This window comes from Onychomys torridus, chromosome 11 (assembly GCF_903995425.1).
Source record: "Onychomys torridus chromosome 11, mOncTor1.1, whole genome shotgun sequence".
Taxonomy (NCBI): domain Eukaryota; kingdom Metazoa; phylum Chordata; class Mammalia; order Rodentia; family Cricetidae; genus Onychomys; species Onychomys torridus.
This window is the reverse complement of record NC_050453.1, coordinates 34,295,918-34,320,988: the sequence shown is the minus strand read 5'-3', so window position 1 is coordinate 34,320,988 and position 25,071 is coordinate 34,295,918. Positions and strand designations below refer to the sequence as shown.

Sequence of the window (25,071 nt, the reverse complement as noted above, 5' to 3'; positions counted from 1 at the left end):
TTAAGCCCCTTTAAAAAACTTTGCTGAAACAGTAACACATTATTTAAACTTTTTTAATTGAAAACTTTTTTTTCATACAATATATTCTAATCATGGTTTCCCCTCCCTCAACTCCCAGATCTTCCTATCTCCCCACCCACCCAATCCCACGCTTTGTCTCCCTTTAAAAAACAGACATCTTAAAACAACAAAACAAGGTAATAAAAGAGTTTGCCGTGTACCTATATCTAGAGATGACTATAGATGACGCCCAGTTGTAGGGAGGGAAAGGTGTTAATAAGGGTTTGAGACAGATGCTGCCCGATGCTGCTGGTCTAGGAACTTTTGGGTCTTTAGTGTGATGGCAAGGATTCCTGTTGTCTTTTCTTGTCCGACGGTTTCAGTCAGACTCTCCCTAGTCCATCAGAAATGTTCAACGAATTGGAACTTCTAAAGAAAATGCTCTCCTTCGTCCCGGGGTGTTCCTGTGTAAATAGCCCGATGGGCGGCTCCTCTTGGAACCAACACATCTAAGACACAAGACAAGGACGACAGAAAAGTACCCTGTACTGGACTGAAAACAGCAGTTTTAAATGACACATACACACACACCACCATCACCACCCAACACACATACATACTCGTATACCACCTAAATACCGGTATAATGTGTATGAAAACCCTAGACACGCAATTAGAAACTCTATCAGCGCCACTGCCATCATCATCTCCATTACCATTACAGCAGAAATGCGGCATGTGCCAGTTCTGCAGGAGGAGAGGCAAACGCTAGTTCCACCTAGCGGCGCCAACGCTAAGACTACAAGAGCAGGTTGGGCGGGACCTCAACAGCCGGGCACAGGGAAAGAGACCCAGAGCAGCGCGCAGCCTCACTGCACCACTTCGGCCCGAGTGGGCGGTCCGAATGGGTTTGCCCAGGTTCCGTCAAATACCGCGAGAGCGCAAATCCCGTACCTAGCCCCTCCCCCCTCATAGGCTAAGTCCTGCCCCGGGCCCGCCCTTGGAGGCACAGGCCCCGCCTCTCGCGCAACCCGTTTCCGGCGTTGGAACGCGGCGGTGGTTGGCTGGCGAGGCAGACAACATGGCGGCGTCCGTGCTGGGCTCGCTGCTGCGGACTTTCCGGCAGGTCAGGCCCTTGCCTTTCTCGCCAGCCCACTTCTCACCCCTGAATCCCGTGTCCAGTGGGTTCCCCCGTACCCTGTCAGCTGTAATGCGCACGGAGGACCAATCCGAGGGCTCCGTCCACCGGCTTTCCCCTTCCGGCTTGGTTAGGAGAGGCCTAAGCGGCAAACGGGGATTTGGTATCCAAGTGTGGAGCCGTGATGGGAAAGCTAAGAGGTTGATTCCGATTACCGGGAACTCAGTGTAAATGGAGAAGAAAGGGGGTCGGAGGATTGAGGCCTCAGAGGCTCCGACTGTGCAAGGGAGCTAGCTGTCAGAGATGACAACCAAAATCATGTGTTGGCTTGGAAGCAGGTGGTGACAGCATTTCAAACTCGGAGCAGGCCATTCCGCTAAAACTGAAAGGTTAAAGAAAGGGACTGGGAATTGGCTGTAGATTTGAGGAGTGGCAGTGTTGGGATGCGGACAGAAACTGGGAGAAATTGGAGAAGTCTTCGAGAGAGTTTTACTAGGGAGGGGTGTCAACCAGAGGGAGACTTGAGTTGTTTTTCCTTTATCATGACAAGCAACATCATATTAGAGGGAGAGACCCACTAGAGTGGGAAACATTGATGATGGAGAGGACAGGGAAGAATCGCCAGAGCTCTGCCTTTCTGCAGGCAGGAGGTGACATAGGGTCTTGTGTATGAAGTTTGATCGCGGGGATATGGACAAGTCACATGTAGCAGTTTTGTCCAATAGAAATATAATGCCAACTACAGGGGTGACTTTTACTTTTTCTAGTATTTACATTGAAGTTAGGGAGTAGGTGCAGTTAATTTTGATATTTTTTTTTTAGCCAGGCATATCCATATTTTGACAAGTCATGATTAGAATGATTAATGAGGCATTTACATTCCTCTGTTGGGAACAGGTTTTCAAATCTTATTTGTATTGTACTTAAAGCATATCACAGTTGGGATGCTAAATTTTGCATCATCATAGTGGAAAATACAGTTGTACCAAAAACAAAGTTGCTTGATATTTGAAAATTGAAGTGAATTAATAGCAAGAATTATGTCCCCAGTTGTACTGCTTACAGCCATATCCATGGTTAGTGGCCACTGTAATGGACAGAGTTGACATTACTGGAGAGGGTATATAGTGTAGTACAAATGCTGCTGAGTGGATAGATATGGAGTGGGAATTTGGAAAGTCTCTTTAGATTGTTTCTGATGTTATAACTAAGGAACACTGAAGTCATCAGAACATGAGGGTGTGGGGCAGGGGACAATGATTTAAGAAAGAAGGACGTTCCTGTAAATTGTCCTGATTTCCACATGTGTTGTAGTATGCACATGCACACACAAATAAATATAATAAATCAGTTTTTTGGTTTTTGTTTTTTTTTAAATACTAAGGCTTGGGCTGATGAGATGGTGCAGTGGGTATAATACTTGCCACCAAGCCTGCATAGTTCAATCCAAGAACTCATGTGGTAAAGGAGAGAACTGACTCTCAAAAGTTGTCCTTTGACCTCCACATACATGCCCATACATACACACACACACACACACACACACACACACACACACACAGAGAGAACTGATTCACAAAAGTTGTCATTTGACTTCCACATACAGTGCCCATCCATACAGAAGCACATGTGTGCACGCTCATGTGTCAAATAAGTGTAATTTATTTTATTGCTAAAAGTCATAAGTAGTGACTGAAAGAACTTTATGGATTGGAAAAACACTTGCAGTACCCATGGTCTGGTCTCTGTCTTTTAGGCGGTTCCTCCATCTGCATCAAGTCAAGTTCGAGGTTACTATGTAGACTGGAAAATGTTGCGTGATGTGAAGAGACGAAAAATGGCTTATGAGTATGCAGATGAGAGACTTCGGATCAATTCACTCAGAAAGAACACCATTTTGCCAAAAGACCTTCAGGTTAGCCAGTTGAGTCCCTTTCTTTCACAAAATCATTAATTGACATTTCAGATTCTTTTTGATACTGTTTGATTGCAACTTAGTATTACTGTAATTTCTGGAGAATAAATAAGATCAAATGCTCAAGTCAACATAAACAGCCCTAAAACCAGCTTTGGTGAGTTTAGGATAAAGGACAACTGTTCATTTCTTCTGGTTCTTCAGCCATTTCATTATACAGTCGCTAGCAGGTACTAGTGAGTGGTGGCCACATAGAAACTGAGAAGTATATTGATGCAAGGTCTCCCCAGCCTCAGCCCAGTCTTGGAACCCAAGGCTTTTGAAGGTATTGCTGATGCATGGGCTGTGCATAGAACACATGACCTGTGGCCCTTACTCGGGACCTGCCTTCCTGAACTCTTGCCTCTTCCATGTCCATTGTCAGGTAGTCTTCCATGCCCATGGTCAGGTAGTCTTCCGTTTAGCCTTCCTTTCTTGTCATGCACTTCTGGTTAAATAAAGGGGCGTAACCCTGTTTGGCTTCCTGTGGCATATGGTTTTACATTTAAGTGGTGACAGAGTACATGTACTGAAGAGGCTTGTAGGAAATTATAAACGCAAAGCTATTTACCTTACTGGAAGTTCACAGAAAAAAAAAATTTATACAAATTGGCAGAATGATTTAGTCTGTTTTTTATTCCCCCCCCCCCCCCCCCCGCCCTTTGGTTTTTCCAGGCAGGGTTTCTCTGGGTAACCCTGGCTGTCCTGGAACTTGATCTGTAGACCAGGCTGACCTTGAGCTCAGAGATCTGACTGCCTCTGCTTCCTGATTGATGGGATTAAAGGTGTGTCATCAATGCCTGACTGTTATATTCTTCTAAATCTCATCTGCTTTAAATTAAATGACCAGAAAACTGAGTTCCCAGGAGCACTCTGTTGTGGCTTTTACTACAGTGGCATTATACTTTCACTTAAGACAGTAAAGAAGAGGACCTTGGACAACTCAGCTCAAGACACCATTGATCACGGAAGCATGAGTAAAATGGTGGCTGCCAAGAGCTGGGAGTCAGTAGGGTCAAACTCAGTTGGTCAACAGGGACACACTGGGGGTGTTAAGGAGAATAAATGCTACCTAAAATATAGCTTACTAGTCAGTCAGTACTATATTCTTCACTTGAAATTTGCCAAGAGTGGACAGATAATACACACAAAAATGAGCCAAATGACTTGATTGTGGTAATCATCTCACAATATACTTGTGCCAGTATATAATAATTAAATATATACAAATTGTCTATTAAGCCACAGAGTAAATGAGTGAGCTATTTATGAAGAACACCGTCCTGTTTCCCCACGCCCCCCCCAAAAAAAATAAATGCCTCTAGTATTAGTACCAGCAATAGCAGTGCAGAGACTGAGCCATCCAAACTGACCAGAGCCATCTGATGCTTACAAGTTAAATTCATGTCCAGTTCCAGCAGGTTTTCCCAACTTTCATTTTCATTTTCTTGCTTTCATTTTCCTTGTCCAAGTATCATCTGTAAAGTACCTTACATTTTTGAGGAAAAGGTGTGCATAGGTAAGTGCACATTCATTGACCTTGTGTTGTTTTATGTGATTCTCCACATATTTCACATCAGTAAGTGCATAAGCTTTTGGACATCAGAAACTTCAAATGCTTTATTATTTAATTTACTGGTTTTCCTAGGTATCATTTCTATTTTAAATGTCATTGTACTTTTTTGTGTCTTCCACAGTTTATCACAGGGTCAGTGGTATGCGCCAATACATCTGACAAAGTGGTATAAGTATACATATTAACAAATTCTTATATAAGAATAAATTTTTACTCACAACCTGAGCCTAATCTGCCATACTTTTTCATCTCAATTACTTACCAGTTTCTTAGGCATTACTCATACAAGATTCCTGGACATTGCATATGTTTTTTTTTTTTTTTTTCATGTAAATCTTGTCTGATCACCTTTATTTCTGCAGTAGTCAGAATCTTTATCTTAAGACTTTGAGGCTCTTGGTAATCCAACTTTGTACTCAAGCCATGGTCTTTCCTACTGTTCCGTCAGCTCAGAAGTTTCAAGCTTTCATACTTCAAAAAATTAATGTGTGTCTATATGGGGGTAATGAATGCATTCACATATTTTTTTTTCTAAATGACCTAAACATGGATGTGTGGAGCAGCACTATTCACAATAGCCCAAAACTGGAAGCTACTCAGATTTCCAGCAGCTATAGAATAGATAAAGGAATTCCCACTCCTCAGCAGCACTAGCACCAAGGAGACTGAGCATACTGATGACACTTGGAACAGTGTAGGTGGTCTCACAAGCATATTATTGAATAAAAAAGCCGACAAATGAATAGAAAGAGAAAAGGCTATTATGAGCATATTACATGCAATTTACAATAGGGAAATGTGTACTTAGGTCTTAGTGAGCATGTTAGCTATTGGCCAGCACCCTTAGAAGGGAAACACAGATAGTCTTGGATGCTGATAATGTTATTTTATAATTCAATGCTAGCTATACAGTATATGCTGTTTATAAAAATATACTGAGGGTTGGGGATTTAGCTCAGTGGTAGAACGCTTGCCTTGCAAGTGCAAGGCCCTGGGTTCGATCCTCAGCTCAAAAAAAAAAAAAAAAGAAAAAGAAAAATATACTGAACTGTCATTATGGTTTGTAGATTCTTCTCATTGTTTTAATCTTTAAGACCATATTGGAAAAATAGACATTTCTGGTTTGTTTCTACTTGAAGGTTAAGGCTTACTACTACATCCAGTGTTTGGCTAAGATTCTAGCCCATCCTTCCTTTGCTTTAGGTACTGAGTTGTGATCTGTGTTATGATTTCCCCCTAGGAAATGGCTAGTGAAGAAATTGCTGCCCTTCCACGGGACAGCTGCCCTGTGAGAATCAGAAATCGGTGTGTTCTGACATCCCGTCCACGTGGTGTAAAGCGTCGCTGGAGGCTTAGTCGCATTGTCTTCCGCCACTTAGCTGACCATGGGCTACTTTCTGGAGTTCAGAGAGCAATATGGTAAATCAGTTTCAGAATTTACTCAGCTGCCCACGAAGCCAATCCTGGCAGAAGAGACTTTACTAATAGACTAAAGTTTTTATCAGGTCTGGTATGTTTAGTCTACCTGATACTGTTGAGTTAAAGTACTTTTAGATTTTTAAATGATTTAATGTGGTGATTTGTCATGAAATTGTCTTTTTTATTTAATTTTACAATATGCATATTAATCTCATACAAGGAATGAGTGGAATAAAAATATTTTCTGTGGAAGTATGGTGTTTTCCTTCAAGTTTGATGTTTAATAACAGAATAATGTGTTTTTTAATAGTGATTTCACAAAACAGTTATAGACATCCCAGCTAATTGACAAGTTGCTTTTCTATGGCATTGTACCCCCGGGCTAGCTTCCCTGGCCAGCAATTACTACCACTTTTGGTGCTAACAGTAGCAGTAGATGGCGAGTTAAAGAGGATATTTTAGATTACATTTAGTATCAACTTTTTGTGACAGGAAATAACTGCTAAATAGCTTTTTGTTTCATCTTTTGTAATGGTTATATTAATCAGTGAATTCAGATAGGGCTAGCCTGATCTTTGCATTTAAAACTCACCTGTTGCCAGTGGCTTACACATTTCACTGATGACTGTTTATCCCGATCTTGTCATTAAGGATCGTAGTGATTTTCTAATTCTATCTTTGCTCCGTCAGCTTCTCTTTTTCTTTGTAGAGAACTTTCCCTATCAAGAATTACTAAATGCATTTAATGTGTAATAAATTTTCAGAGTAAACAAGTTGGTACACATACCAATAAAAATGGAAATAAATTCATTCTTCATTCCTGTGAACTTTGAAATTTGTATATAGTGGTGCCTTCCGTTCACTCTGCTTATTCTTACTCATGCTCATTGTCTTATTATCAGTGCAAGTCCCTTGACATCTATACCCTGCAAATAAGGTTATTTATTATGTCTTTACTTACTGGCATAAAAGCCTATTTAGCTCGTCTATTTCCTGATTCAGACACTTGTCTTTAGGGATCCCTGGTTCTTAAAAGGAATGTTCAGAGACCACAAGATGCACTAGAGTTAACTCATAGCTACTAACTTGTCACTACTTTACCAGGAAATTTTTTTTCCAGATTTATTTTTAATTATGTGTTTATGTATGCATGGGGGTGGTAAGTGCCTGGGGAGGCCAGAGGTGTCAGATACCCCTGGAGCTGGGGTTAAGTCTTGTAAGCCATTTGGTGTTGGAAACTGAACTGCGGTTCTATGACAGTTGTTCACGTTCAGCCCTCTCTCCAACCCTAGAAATGGGGGCAGGGAGAGGGGTCTGGAGGGATGGCTCAACAGAGAACGCTTACTGCTCTTCCAGGGGACCAGAGTTAAGTTCCTAGCACCCACATTGGACAGCTCATAACCTCTTATAATTCAGCTCCCTGGGGAATCCAACATTTCTAGCAGCCTCGGACAACCGCACTGACATGTAAATACCCACACACGTAAACATAATTCAAAAATAAATTCTAGTATATTACTAGTACCACTAATTGTGGCACAAAATTATTTAGAATCCATCTCACTAGGGATGGACAAATAATGTAAAGATGCTTGAGAATAACTTGTACTAAACTCAGTGTACATACTGTTGTTTAGTGCCTCCAAAGTGCATATTGAAATATAATGCCCAGTCCATGGTATTAAGAGGTAGGGCCTTTAGGAAGTAAGGCCATAGCTTCACCTTCATGAATGAGATCAGTGCCCTGGAAGCTCCTGGAGGACTGAGATCATCCCTTTTGCATCCTCTGACAAAGCAAGCCCTTATTAACCACCAAATAGATTGGCCCTTTGATCTGGACTTGCTAGTCTCCAGAATGGTGAGAAATGTTTCTATTATCTCCATAAATTACATAGCAGAAATGGAAAGTGAGTTGGGCTTTGTTTTTCAACTATTTTCAATGGTTCTAAGGTCAAAACTGTCCATTTCTGCTATGATCTACTATAATAAAATTAGTCCTGTTAATATTTGTTCCCAACTCTTTGTATATATCATTCTAATTTTTTCTGTTCCATAATCCCAAGAATTTTTCAAGTTAAGATAGACTCCAGCCAGATAGTGGTGGCACACACCTTTAATCCTAGCACTCAGGAGGCAAAGACAGGCAGATTTATGTGAGTTCGAGGCCAGCCAGGGCTACACAGAGAAACCCTGTCTTGAAAAACAAAAAACAAAAACAAAACACCACCAAAATTATGACAGGTATTAGAAATATCAGCTTAACCTTTTCATTCTTTTCCCATCTATGCATCTATTTTTCATAATCTAAACATGAAATTTAATGTTCTTACATAAAATCCAGGAGTTTCCCCAGTGTAAGTTAAGGGTGGTATAGTTTTTATTAGTACTTTCTAGAACAGAGTAAGCAAGTAGCATGCACAGCATAATGGTTTGAGCTATTCATACATCGCATTATGTTCTCGTCCAGATCCACTGATCCTCTTCTTCCCAACCATGTCACTTCCCTCACTCCTAGTTTTATCTCTATGAACTACTTATTCATAATTATTAGAAACCTCTGTATGTCATTAGCTTTTGGTTGTGTGTGTTTTCCCGTATATTTTCTTTTTATACTTTTTTTTTTTTTCCCGAGACAGGGTTTCTATGTGTAGCTTTTGGAGCCTGTCCTGGAACTCACTCTGTAGACCAGGCTGACCTCAAACTCCAAGAGACTCACCTGCCTCTGCCTCCCAAGTGCTGGGATTACAGGCGTGCGCCACCACTGCCAGGCTCCTTTTATACTTTTAATCAAGACTTTTCCTTCACTCTTAGGTCGTAATGGAATTCCATCTCTTCTGGTACTTGTATACTTCATTTTTTACATTTATATCTTTGATGATATAAGTATGGACAATATGGCTGTTTTAAATTCTATCAATATCAACTCATCTTCCCCTACCAAAATACCACTCTTACTGTATTCTAAATCTTATATGCAATCTAATTTGTTTCACACATCTGTTTATTTCATGTTTCAGTACCACAGTTCTGGAGGCATTATAGTCCCAACCACCCTTTCTGTATGTTCATTGTAAGTTCTTTATTGTAGCTGTAGTGGTTCTTCTGGAACTCTAGCTTTTTCTTCTAGGCATCTAATTGCTTTCTTCCTGGTGATGAACTTATTAGCTTTCAACAGCTGAGCCATCAACCCAGCCCTTCTTGCTTTCTGCATGTTACTGCAGTAAATGCAGTGACAGCCTAATTTTTCAAATACACTGTAAAACAGATAGCAAAACTGATCTTTTACGTAAAACTTGAACTTTATTGAACAAAGGAATAGATGAATTTTCAAACTGATGCATTGTGGTTATATTTTTATAAGCCAGCTGATCCATGGCAGTACTTAGAACATAAGATGTTTGTCTGTTTTTGTCATTTGCATTTTGTTTAAATTTATATTCATAAGTAAGCCAATTAGTATACATGGTAGCATATGGCACACACATTGTTTAAGCTGGTAATAACAGGTAACAGGTATGTCATTACCTTGCAAGTTTGTGTACAAATTTGAATCTTATGCAAAAATTTTGCTTTTATTTTTACATTAGTGGGAGATGATGTCAGTTAGATAGGCAGATATTTTATTTTTTACCTCTCAGCCAGAACAAAAGTAACATTTTCGTTATGTAAGATTTCTTTTTTACATTTCAGTAAATGTAAAACCTTTTCTTAAACAAAATGACTATGATGCTAATGAAGGAAATGTTTAATAAGCATATTTACTTAAATCAAATCCTCCAGTAAGAAATAGAGAATTTGCTGTCTTTACTTAGAAGTGTAAATAGTTATCTGTCAAATTTTATGTGCAGTTCAACAACATTCCCTTACTGGAAACAGGAGCGTTCCACATCACAGTTCCCAAGGGACTTAAAAGTCTCAAAATTCTGTGTCTTCTCTGGCTTGCTTCTCTCTAGATTCCACCCAGGCTTTATTAATGGTTCGCTTCATGTCATCGTCTCCATCTTCATAAATTTTCTTTAGAACGTTCATTAATCCCTCACTGGGATCTGTTTCAGCGTCGTAGGAAGGCTTTCTATGAAAAAGAAAACAGTCTACAATGAAAAACTGCAACATGGAAAGACATGCCTAGATGGTAACTGGTAGGAAGGAGAAGAGCAGAGAGAAGGGATGCTAGAGTATACCACCAGAATAGCTTGTCTAGGGTCATCATGGTAAAGCTTCATACCACATGTGCATAGTACACAAAGGAGAGAAAAGCACATGGCAAGGACTGACAATGAGGCAGTGAGATTTCAAGAGAAAATACGTAAATGTGAATAACAACTTTTCCAGCTTTTGATTTTTACAAGCACATTTCTTCACATTAAAAAAACTGATGAGAGCTGGGCGGTGGTGGCCCACGCCTTTAATCCCAGCACTTGGGAGGCAGAGCCAGGTGTATCTTGTGAGTTTGAGGCCAGCCTGGTCTACAAATCGAGTTCCTGTACAGCCAGGGCTGTTACCCAGAGAAACCTTGACTCAAAAAACAAAACCAAGCAAACAAACAAAAACCAAAAGCTATTGAGGAAAACACTACAAACATGCATCATGGTATGGATACCTAAAGAAATTAATAAATTTTAAAAACCGCCAAATTTGAGATCCATGGAACTTGGCCTAGTGTTGAGGTTATAGTCTATATAGTAAGCAATTCTAGTTCAATGAATGTCCAAACAGCCAATCAGCTTTACATTTACTTTTTGAAATAGGTCTCATTATTTAAGCTCAGGCTTAAATCAAATCCCCAAGTAGTCAAATATTCCTAACTCTAGCCTACCACTTCCTACTGCATTCTGGCTATCAGGGGAAGAACACAAAACCTACTAACTGCCAGGCAGTGGTGGCGCACGCCTGTAATCCCAGCACTCAGGAGGCAGGAGGCAGAGGCAGGCGGTCTCTGTGAGTTTCAGGAAAGGTGCAAAGTTACACAGAGAAACTCTGTCTTGAAAAACCCTAAATAAATAAGTAAATAAAAAGTAAAAACAAAACAAAACTACAAACTATAGAAGCACACTTTAAACCCATCCACAGTGCAAGTCATCTGAGAAGGTTTTTAAAGTCATTGAGGAGGATAAAAATAAAACTGGATGTGGTAGTAAATGCATATAATTTCATTACTTGAGAGACAAGACTTTTGAGCTACACAGCAGGACTTTTTAAAAAAAGGAAAAGAAAAGGTATCCTTGTCACATAAAATCAATGATAGTGAAGCCAACTCATCTCAGGAATCAAATGATTCGGGTGACTGAACTCTGTGAATTCCTAAAGCAAAATTATCTGAGATCAGGCCACAGTACCTACAGACACACCAATATGTCCAGGAATACCACAATGCTAAAGAACAAGCTATACAATGATTGTCTTGAACTGGCCCTTGCCCTCCTCAATAGGCTCTGACAGGCTGGGCATAGTAGCGCACACTTTTAATCCCAGCACTCAGGAGGCAGAGGCAGGCAGATCTCTCCGAGTTCAAGGCCAGTCTGGCAAGTTCTAGGACAGCCAAACTACATACTAGAGAGAACCTGTCTCAAAAAAGAAAGATTTGGGCTGGAGAGATGGCTCAGTGGTTAAGAGCACTGTCTGCTCTTCCACAGGACCTGGGTTCAATTCCCAGAACCCACATGGCAGCTCACAACTGTCTGTAATTCCCAGTTTCATGGGATCTGACACCTTCACACTTAACATGCAGCCAAAACAGGAATGAACATGAAATAAAAATAAATAAATAATTTTTTAAAAAAAGAAAGAAAGATTCTGATAGGTGAAAGCAGATGTAAGTCAAACAGTCTGTCCAGAAGGTATCAGGAGATAATGCTTGTACAACTATTATCCATATTTGAAACCAGAACCCCAGATAAAAGTTAGTAAAATTATTCAAGTAAACTTACTCTTTCTCTTTGCATTCTTTTTCCACTTGAGTTAAGTAGTCCCATCGTGTGTTTTCTGCTTTCTTTCTACATAAGATGATTACTGTATCGGTCTTGACCTGGAAGAAAAGGAGAGGAGTGGGAGCTTGTAACATAGAAATAAGCATGACTTAGAAAACAGTAATTTACCCAATCAAGTGCCTAGTACATTAATACTCATTCTTGGTGCTAGCAAGACTTTCATAAGCCAGAATACAAACAAGTGAAACAAACCTGAATACCTTCAATGCCAATGTCGTCAAGACCTGAAGATAGTTTGGGGATATGGTTCAGCTGGTAGAGACTTGCTCAGAATTGATCCAACCCTGAGTCCAATTCCTACTATATCACATAAAACGCCATTGTGGCATACACCTGTAACCCCAGCACTTTGGAGAGAAGAGGTAGGATTATCAGGAGTTCAAGGTCATCTTTAGCTACTTAGTGGAATGGAGTACTGTCTGGGCTACCTGAGACCGTATTTGAAAAGACTCTTGGGCTGAACTACCTTGGTTCAATGAGTAATCTCATGTGCATGTGTCCTAGTTGATTTTGTTTGTGTCAACTTGACACAAGCCAGAGTATCTAGAAGGAGGAACCTCAATTGAGAAAGTGCCTCCATCAGATTGCCTGTTGGCAAGTCGGTAAGGCATTTTCTTGACTGACAGGAAGTATAAGCCCTGGGCATAGTCTTGGGTTGCATAAGAAAGAAGGCTGAGCAAGCCCCAAAGAAGAAGCCAGTATGCTTACTCTATGGCCTCTGCTGTTCCTGCCTTGAGTTCCCTTCATGACTGACTATGACCTGAACATCTTACTTTTGGTCTTGGTGTTTTATCACAGAAATAGAAACTTAACTAGGACAGCATGTCATGCAAACATGAGGACATGAATTCAGATATCCAAAACCCAAGTAAAAAAGCCAGGCATGGTCATACACAACTGTCGTCCAAGCACTCCTATAGCAAGATGGAGGCAGGAAATCCAAGAAGCTTGTGGGCCAGGTAGCCTGGTACATATAGTGGTGAACTAACAAGAGACTCTGTCCCAAACAAGGTGGACTGACATGGAGTGTCTCCTGATCTCCACATGCGTATCATGGTTTGTGTATACAAGCGTACATGCTTGCACACAAAGACTTAAAGAGAATGTTAATGGGAAGTATGGGAAGAACCTCATTAGAGGGGCTTCTCAAGGTTGGGGATTTAGCTCAATGGTAGAGCGCTTGCTTAGCAAGCGCAAGGCCCTGCGTTTGAGCCTTATCTCAAAAAAAAAAAAAAAAAAAGAGGTGCTTCTCTGGGACAAAATGTGACCCAAGCAAAACCTAAGACCTGAAAGGAGGACACTATAGACAGCTAGCAAAGCAAAAAGAATAGCTCCTCAATGAAATAGTTGTGGTGTGTTGAAAGGTCTGGGTGGACCTCAGTGACTTAAGGAAAAATCGAGGGTAAAGTGTCTGAAGGGAGTAAAAGGAAGGGAAACAACCTTTTGTTTTGTTTTTTGTTTTTTGAGGCAGGGTTTCTCTGTAGCTTTGGAGCCTGTCCTGGAACTCTTCTGTAGACCTGGCTGGCCTCGAACTCACAGAGATCCACCTGCCTCCACCTCCCGAGTGCTGGGATTACAGGCATGCGCCAGCTGGGAAACAACTTTTAATTCAACAGTGATCAGTGTAACTTTGATGCCTTGATTATTCCTTCACTATGAGACTAACAAATGAGATTACTGCAGTGAGAACTGGCTACTTAACACACTGCTTTTATTACTACTTTTAAACAAATACCTAACATGGAAGAATTACATGTCTATACATCTGATATATTAAGCATCACTTTTTTAAAGGATTTATTTATTTATTATGTATACAGTGTTCTGTCTGCATGTATCCCTGCAGGCCAGAAGAGGGCACCAGATCTCATTACAGATGGTTGTGAGCCACCATGTGGTTGCTGGGAATTGAACTCAGGACCTCTGGAAAAACAGATGGTGCTCTTAACCTCTACGCCATCTCTCCAGCCCCTAAGCATCACTTTTTAAAATGGAAAGAAAAGCAGGGTTGTACGAATTTGTAAAAGCATGAGCAACAGGTTTTGGTTTTTAAATGAAAACTGGTTTTATTTATTCATTTTCCAAGACAGGGTTTCTCTGTGTAGTTTTGGTACCTGTCCTGGATCTCACTCTGTAGACCAGGCTGGACTCGAACTCAGAGATCAACCTGGCTCTGCCTTCCGAGTGCTAGGATTAAAGGCGTGCGCTACCACCGCCCAGCCTACATCTGATATATTAAGCATCACTTTTTAAACTGGAAAGAAAAGAGGAGTTGGAGCAACAGGTTGGTTTTTTTTTTTTTTTCCCCTAATGAAAACTTCCCTGTTTTTTACAGCTTCAACTAAGCTAAGTACTTAGAGGTCCTTATATGCATCACAAATTTACATATAATACACTTAATGCTATCCCATTTATTTATCAGTGTACCAGTCCTACTTTGTACACATGGGGAAAGTGAGGCAAAGAGCTGCCAGGGGTTACAACTAAGTGATGAACAAAGCTGGCATTAAAACTCAACTCTTAACCACCTAAAACATTTCTCCTTAATTTTAATGCAATTTTCTTAGAACATATTCTACAATCAATTGGCAAGCTTTCTTCAAAGGGCCAAACAGTAAATTATCTATTTTACATTTCATGGGCTAAACGATCTATTTTGCCACTCTAGTGGAGAAGCAGACACCAAAAGTACTTAAGAATGGTTATTCCTGTAACAAACTACTTACAGATCAGGCAGTGAACTGCACTTTACCAGTACCAGATACAGTAGAAAATTTTTAGTTCATCTCTACCCTAAATCAGCCAGATTCAATTTAATGAAGTTTTCACAATATTTTGACCCCCCCCATACTCACTTTTTTTGAACTGCTTTCGACAGAGATGGGTTTCAAAAGATTGTTCACAATCATGGAGTAATTCTTGCCATTGAGATTTTTTACCAAGAGATCAAATGACCTACAACACAACAGGGAATGTATTATCTTTCTGGTTCTGTGACAGGCACTCTATGGTGACAGTAAGTCACCAGTTTAGTTTAGAGCAATGATTCTCAATCTTAACACTGTGACCCTTCAATACAGTTCTTCATGTTGTAATGACCCCCAGCCATAACATTATTTTCATTGCCACATTACTGTTAATTTTGCTGTTAAGAATCACACTGAAAATATATGGTATGTGGGATATCTGATATGCAACCCCTGTGAAAGGGTCATTTGACCTTCCAAAGAGGTCATGACCCATGGGTTGATAACTGTAGACTTGATTGTTCCACTTCTTTCAAGTAAGGTTATAGTTAATGCTAAATTTCAGCACTTTGGAAGCCATCCAGAAGACAAGATTCCCATGATAAGGCAATGTTTGTTGTACTTTCCAGTAACAAGAACTTACCTCTCTGTGAAGTGTACCTGCACATTCTCAGTGGGAACCTGATGAACTCCAGTTAAGGTAATGTAGATTTTCACAAACTTATCTGACTGATCCCATCCTAGCAAAACAAAAAGATAGACAGGCATATCAGAAACTATTTATGCTTATCATAAAACTCAGTTACAGGAGCTTAAAGATGGCTGGCTTGGCAGTTAAAAGCACTGGCTGTTCTCCCCAGAGACCCAGAGTTCAAAACCTAGCACTGACATGGCAGCCACAGCATCTGCAACTCTAGTCCCAGGGCATCAGACATCCTCTTCCAGACTCTGAGGCATGCATGTAATGCTCAGACATACATCTAAACAAAACACCCATACACATAAATAAAATTTAGAAAATAAAAAACAGTAAGAGACATGAAAAAAAATTAAAGGCTAAAAAATTCTCAAGATGGGGGATAGAGAGATGGCAACTGTCTTTAACTCCAGTTCCAAGGGATCTGACACCCTCAGACATTATATATATATATACACACACAAGCCAAACACCAATGCACATAAAAATAAAAAGGAATCATTAAAAAAACCTCTCAATATGGAGAAGCTATGTCTCAAAACAGTACCCTGAAAACGGTACTATCCCTGAAGATAAGACTCCAACAAGAGGGAGAATGAAGAGTAAAATTCAGTTTCTAAATGCAAAGCCCACAATCTTTTTATTCATTGGAGTAAAACTAGGATCATTTAATGCAGTTCATCTTTAAAAAAAACTTTTCCCTACCAACACCCAAACCCGTAGCCTTGTGAACACCAGGCAAGCCCTCTACTAGTAAGTTTCATCCCAGCACTAATTTTTCTAAGAAAGGTCTAAACTGCCAAAGCTGGCCTCAAACTTGCAATCATCCTACCATAACCTCCCAAGCAGCAAAGATTATAGGCATGTGCCACTAAGCCCAGCAAATACAAGAAGATTAGCTTGTTTACTTGTTTTGTTAAATAATTTTGTCCTCCATCTAAAACTTGATAGATCTTTCCATTGTGGCACATACTTATAATGAGCAGTACAAAGTCATCATCAATTAAACAGTGAGTTCAAGGCCAGCCTAGGTCACATATTAAGACCCTGCCTCTGGGAAATTAACAATTCTCCACTAAGCTGAATAGCTAAACATCAATACTAATTCAATAACCATTTCTACTTTTCTAACAGTCAAAAAAACTGCAACCCTAGCCCTTTCAAGACATAGAATGTAAGTTTGAGATTCCATTTCCTAGCTGGGCAGTGGTGGCACACGCCTTTAATCCCAGCACTCGGGAGGCAGAGCCAGGCAGATGTCTGTGAGTTCAAGGTCAGCCTGCTCTAGAGAGATCCAGGATAGGCACCAAAACTACACAAAGAAACCCTGTCTCGAAAAACCAAAAAGATTCCATTTCCTAAGCACTGCACCGTGATGCACAGCTAGGCTCTCAGCTACTTGGAAGGCACAAGTGGAAGGATCTCTTGAAAACAGTCTTGACAACATATTAAGAAGCCTGGCCTCACAATAAAACAGAATGATCCTGGTGGCACACAACTGTGACCCTAGCACTCAGGAGGGAAGGCAGGAGGAGCTCCACAGTTCAAGGCCAACATGGGCTACAAGCAACTGTCCCACACACAAAAAAGCAAATCCCAAATAAATAAATAGAGAAAAGATACTAATTCTTCACCATAAATCTGTTATTTGGCCATCCAGTAAGTATAGCATCTAATGCCATTTTGGTATATACTGTTAAACTACACAATAGTATCTAACCCATACCAAATGTCAACATTAAAAACAAAAAGAGCCAGGTTGGGGATTTAGTTCAGTGATAGAGCGCTGACTAGCAAGCACAAGGCCCTGGGCTCAATCCTCAGCTCCAAAAAAATAAGGGGGGGGGGGGGCACAAACTTCACACAAATAATGTATATGTAACATGAATATTTTATGGAGTAGTTATTTCTGCTTGGCAAAACACTAGATATAGAGGAACGGGCCATACCATAATTACTGATTTTCACAGTGTAGCCTGTTGTAAGAGGAGCAACCACAGCAGCTGGCTTTTCATTGTCAAGTTCTGGTTTCTTCTGTGATTTCTGCTGCATCTTGTTCTTTATTTCCGTCTCAATCTTGGATTTTTCACTTGTAAGAGTATCACGCACTCTTTTCCTAGTGGTCTTTTCCAGCAACACTTTGACCTCTTCTAGGTCTTTCTGCAACTGTGTTATGGTAGAAGGACATTAGGATAAATAAGGCCTACCACCCAATGCAACTTATTGAAATAAGAACTAAAAATAAAGTTCATTTCATTTTTTTAAGAGTTGCAATTTTATTTCTTCTTGTTCACTGAACTGAAAATAACTCACACTTCCTTTTTATTAAAGGAAAACAATCTTAAATCAATAGTAATTGTCTTTATTTTCTAGCATGGTAGGCTGTTGCCTGCCAGTTGTAAAGTACAAAAATAGGATTGTTCATAGATGACCCTGTAACATCAAGTCTTAGAAAAATTTAAATATTTTAGTAAAAGAGATGAGAATCCATCTGACAGAAAAGAGCAAAGGCAACTTTACTGAGGTAAGGAAGGCTGTACCTCCAGTGATTGGTTTCACTGCCTTTCCTATCTCAGAATTTGAATTTTTTGACAAAAGATAAAATAGAGTCAGCAAGATGGCTCAGTGGGTAAAGGTACTCGCTGCCAAGCCTGGTCACTGAGTTCAGTTCCCAGGATCCAGGGGAAAAGAGAACCAAGACTGGCAGGCCCTCCTGATCTCCACATGTGCATTGGTAAATAAATGTAAAGGTATTCTGCCTTGAAGAAAAAGTCTGGTAGGCAGCTGGATCCATCTTTTGTTTATAATCTGAAACCAAGAAAGGAAACCCTGGATATCTAAACCCTGTGACTCATGGACATTAGCAAATCTGTTGTTTTCTTGTCACGCCAATACATCAGCTAAGTTTCTAGACAGACATTTATGATGCAGTGAAACTTCACAATGCTAAAAAATCAATGGGCAGGAGCTGGAGAGATTGGGAGCCCATGCTGTTCTTCCAAAGAATAGCTGTTTAGTTCCCAGCCCCCACACTAGCAGCTCACAAATCTGTAATTCCACCTCCAGGGTATCTGATGCCCTCCATGGGCACCTGCATCCACGTGGTATATCCAGGCAGATAGACACAAAAAAATCAATGGGCTTAAATATTTCCCCAATCACCCTCTGACATAACTGTGACTAAATGCTTAAGATTTTCTGCCTTGGTACTAGGTACTTGGTACCTCATACTAGGTAACCTGACCATAAAAACGACCTTACTTTGTACCTTCATACTAAGTAAAAGGCTTAATGTTAAAAGTCTTTAAATGACCCATTTACAATTTAGAGTCCATAACAGAAAGCCAAAATCTCCACAATGGTGTGGAGCCCAGTCTCAGTGGATATATCTATGTCATAACTCTCTGACCTAAAGCATCTAAGACACAGGGATAAGTGTAGAAGAGGTCAAAAATGTAAGAGTCAGAGGATCAGGAAGTTTGTTGTGAGATTGCCTTCTAGAAATATCAGAAGAAAAAAATCTCAGCAGCATGCCGACCTAAACATGAGTGGGACAAGGACAACAATGAGCATGCTAAAGTCAACAGGGGAGCCCATGAGGTCCCCCTATACAAAGAAACACAGGCAAACAAGAAAGGCTAAGAGCACTAGAAACAGCCTTCCCCAAGGAAGAAGACAGACAGGCATATAACAATCAATGAAAGAGAAGCCATGAAACTGAAGAGAGAGCAAATGGGAGGCTTGGAGGAAGGGGGGAAATGCAATGTATTGTAATCTCAGGAAATAAAAGAATTTAAAAAATCTAGATAGCGTCTGAAAGAAAAAGGAGTTAGCCTTCATTTTATAATGGCATATCACTCCATGGCCTGATCTCACTGGCTGTACTTACTCCTAACAGTTTATAAAAGGCACAGCAATGCTGCTCCTGTCCACAGTCCCAAGAAACATTGATTCGAAGATCCAAAACTGCACACTCATCCTTTCAATTTAGAATCAAGGTATTTCATTTCAGTGATTTCAAAATTCATGTAGATTCTGGTATCTAGTAATAATACTAAAAGTAACGCAAGTACTTAGTCCCAGAATAGGGATTTACTTAACAAAAGGAGAAAAGGAAACCTATCAAACCTAAGAGGTTTTGCTTTTGACTGGAATGAGAACCCTTTTTCTAGCACACTCATGGCAGAATTACCAGGCCCTCTTTATGGCTAGTTTTAGCTCTACAGTACTCTTTAGAAAGGTGTCAACTGAAGTAAAAAGAAAAAAAAAAAATCATTGCTTGGCTTTTGTATTTGCAGCCTTGAAACCAACAATAGTGCAGGTTCTGTGTGCAAACTTTAAGTGACCAAGATAGATAAAGCAGTCTCCTACACACTTTATCTCACAATTTTTCTTTGGCTTCTTGGCATGCTTGTTTTCTGTATGTTAACATGTATCTTCCTTTGACTCTATCTCCTAATTGTTCACTAGGAGCCTTAAAACCAATGTGCTTGGCCTGGCCTGGTGGCACATGCTTTTAGTCTTACCACTCTGGAAGCAGAGGTAGGTGGATCCTGAGTCTGATTACCATAGCAAGTTCCAAGCCAGGACTATTTAGTGTGACCCACCCCTGCAAACAAAAATTGCTCAAAATGGGAAAGAAAATAACCCAACTTTCCCCCTGAAGACATGGAACTGGACACCAGGTACGTGTACACACACACGTACACACACACACACACATATATACACACACACACACATATACACACACACACACAGATGTATCACATCTAGGGAGACATAACAAATACATAAGGTGGTACCACACGCACTTGAATGATATCTTATGCACAACACCCAAGAAAATAACAAATATTATTGAGTATATGAAGAAATACGATCTTTTATGCAATTCTTGTGGAAATGGTAGTTTCCCAAGACTTAGCCTTATTATCTGTCAACTACATGGACTACAAACATGTCCACAAAACAACAAAACCTGTTTACAAAGACTCAGAATCATCAAAACAGAGAACCAGGGAGGTGCATTCTATCTATACAATGCATTCTATCTATACAATGGGGTATTAGTCAACTATAAAAAGGAATGGTGTACTGATGTATCACAGATGAACTAGAAACATGTAAGGCACCAGCTCGATCCAATCCCACACTCGATGGACTTCTTTTTGAGGAACTGAAAATACTTTGCAATTAAATAACACTGATGGTTGCACAACAAAAGAATTGAATTGTACACCTGAATATGATTGAATAAGGTGAATTTTATCCCAAAAGAAAAATGTGCCCCTATATGCATATCCCCAAATCTAAAGTTCCTTCCTTTGGAGAGGGTTACTATTGAACTACCTGTATGCACAACTGTTAAGCTGCCATAGATTCTCCATGTGCACACATGGTGCTTGAGGCTACTTACTTATGGGGCAAGATACCCGGATTAATACTTTAACATAGCTTCATAGTTTTTCTGCCTTTAAAGCCAGTGTCTTGCTTTTCAAAGTGAGGGGAAATTTTCCGAAAGGCAAATTTTAACAGATAGCCAACGCTTCTGTAAACACAATATATCAATCACATAAAACCTACATAGGCCAGAAATGGAACAATTCAATTATCATTCATATTTTGTAGCTGAGTAAAACTTGAGGTTCCAAAAGTCAAGTTACCCACGTTCACAGTTTACAGATCTAAAAACAGACACCACACAATTTCCTACCATTACCTACAACTAAATTTCTAATTTCTTTAAATGCATTTACTACATAAAGATTGGGGATATAACTCAATGATAGCGCGCTTGCCTACCTAGCCATGTGCAAGCAAGGCCTGCAGGTCCGCCACTGGCACTGCTAAATAAAGTGAGTCGTAAGCACTGGGCGTTTAGAAATAACAGACATGTAGAACCACCCTGTGGGATGAATGCGGTGCCCAAAGTATCGTGGCTAGCCGAGGAGGCACAGAATTGCTTCCAACTGCCCTCCGCCCGGAGCTACCAGCTTTTGCAATGAGCTTTGATTTAGCGGAGGTTCCTGTTCCCTAGCCGGTAAAAACCGGGAGCCGAGGAGACCTCGGGAAAAGAGAGGGGACCACGACCCGCGCCGGCAGCTGGGCTCCTGACACACCCCCGACCTTCCAGCCGCGGCCGGGCGTCCAGGGCCCAGGCAGGTGGCGGCGTGGAGGCCGCGGCCCGCGACAGGGGCAGAGCTGTGGACACGAGCCCGGGGGAAGGCGCGGCAGCCCGGCGGCGCGAGCCTGTAGGTCGAGGCCGACCCCTACCTCCTCCAAAGTGGAAGCCATGGTGCGGCGGACGGGCCGGAGGCCGGAGCTGCACCGGTGCAAGAGAGCCGACAGGAAACGCCGAACACGCCACCCGAGAGCGACGCAGCGCCAGCAGCGAACGACACCGACCCGGCGCGACTCCGCGGCCCGCCCTCCGCACGCGACGACTCTGGAACCTTCGCGAGGCTCCGCCGCCCGCCCTTGAGGCCCCGCCCAGCTCCGCCCCGCCGCGTCTGGTCCCGCCCTCCAGCCGGGTCTCCTAGCAACGCTCAATTCTCGCGAGCGATCGAATGCTCGAGAAGCGTCACACCTCTTCCTTCCGCCCCAGCAACCTAGACGTCATTCCGCTACGGCGTAGCCTGGCTGCGCAGTCGCAGCTCGGAACCACGGCCTAAGTCTAGCCGTGGAACTAATGCACAGCGGTCTGGGGACCCAGGGGGACGTGTTTGGGGAAGGGCTGCTTCAGCCGCTAGGACGAGGGGCTAGCCCGGCCGCCATCTTGATTTTGGTTATTGTGAGGTGTTGGGAGGGAAGAACAAAGGCGCGCCCCCAAAGCAGCACAGTTACGTCTGAAAAGGACGGCTTTGTTTAGGGAGGAAGGTTCCCGAAGAGGACACTGGTTTTTAAGTGGGCATGGGAATTCGGGGTTCGTCCTGCGTCTAGCATCTTGGGCGTGGCGCCATCTTGTAGGACTTTAGGAAGGGTTGCGTGGGCCAGGTGACAGGCTCGTAGGCGCAGTGGTGGGAAGACGGCACGGCTTCTTCAGTGGCTGAAATTTTGATTCTGCCTTTCCTTTATGAGCTATTGAAACAAGATTTCCAGTGCCTTTGCTGTTTACCAACGGTTCAGTTATTGTAGTTTTCAGCAGGGTTTGGATTAAGTGGTCCCAGGAAGGACACGTGGAGAAATTCTTGGAACTATATTTTGGTTATAGCAGCCTGGATTAGTAAAACCCAGTTTTTACTATCCATCATAAAATTATTTTAATTTCTAACAGCATAGAGACATCTGTAACACAGTTGAAAACAAATAGTACCCCCCAAAAATTGGGAGGTCAAGCAATCTGTCAGCTTTATAGATGCCTAGGGGAGTGATTAGAATCAACAGGTCAGAAGGAAAACGCTGCTATAGTGCATTTTACATTACACCAATGTAATTACATTGCAGTATGCGCGAACTCAGGCAAACGAGCACAAAATGACCCAAGTCAGGCGGGAAAGTACATAGTGTTTAGTTGCATTTAAAAGTCTCAAACCACCATTCCCATGGCCTGTAGCATTAAAAATAAAAACAAAACAAAAGCCGGGCAGAGGTGGTGCAAGCCTTTGATCCCAGCACTCGGAAGTTCGAGGCCAGCTTGGTCTACAGAGCGAGCTCCAGGACAGGCACTGAAACTACACAGAAAAACCCTGTCTCGAAAAAACAAAGAAAAAAGAAAAGAAAAGATAGAAAAAGAAACAAAAAATAGAAAGCAATCTTTTTTTGGAGAGAAGACAATGACAAAAAGGTACCACCTTCTGAGGTTTGGGTATTTGAATTAAAAAAAAAAAAAGTAAAAGGAGGAGGACATGACTACTCCTAAAGTACGGGGAGATTTTTATTGTAGGTACTGTAATGTTACGGCGAGGAAGGCCTTGATGGGTTGGGCCAAGGTGCCCGCAGAGGCGTGGGCACTGGAAGTTACACCGTGCAGACATGCATCCACATGGAAAGTTTATTATAATAGACAGACATGCATCCACGTGGAAAGTTTATTATAATAGAGGGGATAGAGAGAAAGAGAAGGAGAGAGAGAGGGAGAGGGGAGGGGGAGGGAAGCGGAGATGCATGCAGCTTCGTGGAGAAGAGAGAGAAAGGGTGTTATGATACTGCACGAGGGAGACCCTGGCTGGACCAGCCAGGGTGTCCCATGCGTGAGGCCGGGCAGATGAGCTGCAGTGGAGTCAGTCACTCACACCCCAGGCACTGCATTCTCCTGGAGAATTTATTTGATAGAAAGATAAAGATAGGAGAGAGGGAGCGAGGAAGAGAGAAGGGAATATTTTTTTTTTCTCCTTAAATGAGGTATTTACAGTCAGGACACAGAAAGGCCCCAAGGGGCGGGTCAAAATACTAACAAAGGGGAAAAAGAAGAAGGAGGAGGAGGGCCGAACCTCCCCCCTCACCACCCCACTCCCACCCCCCCCCCCCTGCTTAAAGAGGGCTTTACATCAGGACACGTGGGGGGGGGGGGGGCTCCATGTTGCTGGCCAGAATGCCAACAGATGTGGAAAAGGGCAGGGTGGGGAGTTCAGGCTGAACATGGCCAGCAGACTAAACCAGCTAGGAGCTGCCTCCAATCAGCCTAGGCCAAAAGACCTGCATAACAAAAATGACTGAGTTATACTGAGAGCAGACTGGGCTAAGGGAACCAGAAATCCAGACCAAGGGAGTAGGTAGGGTGAGGAGTGCTGGTAGGAGCCACTCGTACTGACTGAGACTTGCCTCATCTTTCTTTGAGACCTAACAGGGTTGTTTCTTGATTTGGGTACAGTTTATAGTGTTATAAGCTGTAAACATAATGTTTGTGTGGTTGGTTTGGTAACCTAAGGCCTAGAGAATTTTTTAAGGTGTCAAAAGTGTTACAGGGAGCCCACCAGAGATAACTACTCTGATACAGTTTATAGACAATTGAAATCTTCATTCCATGGGGCTGGGACCACACTCAGGTATTTAGGACCCTAGTGTAATCCTGAGTGTATAGGGTAAGTACTATTTAAAGGCAAAAATTACATCCTGGTATCTCAGCAGATGCAGGAGGAGGTTTTATGCAAGCAAACATTTTAACAGAAGCTAAGTGGTTAGTTGGGAAGGGAGGTTTGCACAAGTAGGCAATCTTACCAGAAGCTAGGTTACCTGGGGCATCTTGACTTGAGTTCCTAGAATAGGGTTGAGTAATTTCCCATGAGATTCTTGATCAAGAAGATTGTCTTAGTTAGGGTTTCTATTGTTGTGAAGAGACACCATGACCATGGCAACTCTTATAAAGGAAAACATTTAATTGGGGTGGCTTACAGTTTCACAGGTTTAGTCCATTACCGTCATGGTGGGAAGCATAGTGGCACACAGGCAGACATTGTGCTGGAGAAGGAGCTGAGAGTTCTACGTCCTGATCCATAGGCAGCAGGAGGAGACTGTGAACTGTGGTGGGCATAGCTTGAGCATATAAGACCTCAGAGCCCACCTCCACAGTGACACTTCCTCCAACAAGGCCATACCTCCTAGTAGTGCCATT

The 25,071-nt window shown here is 41.7% G+C and overlaps 2 protein-coding genes across 2 annotated transcripts; one reads left to right on the top strand and one right to left on the bottom strand.

The window, feature by feature from the left end:
- The first annotated feature begins 1,014 nt into the window (after positions 1-1,014).
- Positions 1,015-6,914, top strand: Mrps14 (mitochondrial ribosomal protein S14). Its single transcript, XM_036201728.1, has 3 exons — positions 1,015-1,126; positions 2,895-3,053; positions 5,909-6,914. Exons 1-3 carry the CDS (start codon positions 1,082-1,084, stop codon positions 6,089-6,091), a joined length of 387 nt encoding a protein of 128 aa, XP_036057621.1. The 5' UTR covers positions 1,015-1,081; the 3' UTR covers positions 6,092-6,914.
- A 2,448-nt stretch (positions 6,915-9,362) lies between these two features.
- Positions 9,363-22,035, bottom strand: LOC118593480 (calcyclin binding protein). Its single transcript, XM_036202974.1, has 6 exons — positions 21,795-22,035; positions 17,468-17,684; positions 15,465-15,561; positions 14,930-15,029; positions 12,015-12,112; positions 9,363-10,159 (listed from the first exon to the last, which is right to left on the bottom strand). The coding sequence occupies exons 1-6, from the start codon at positions 21,813-21,815 to the stop codon at positions 10,003-10,005; spliced, it is 690 nt and encodes a 229-aa protein (XP_036058867.1). The 5' UTR covers positions 21,816-22,035; the 3' UTR covers positions 9,363-10,002.
- Positions 22,036-25,071: the final 3,036 nt, after the last annotated feature.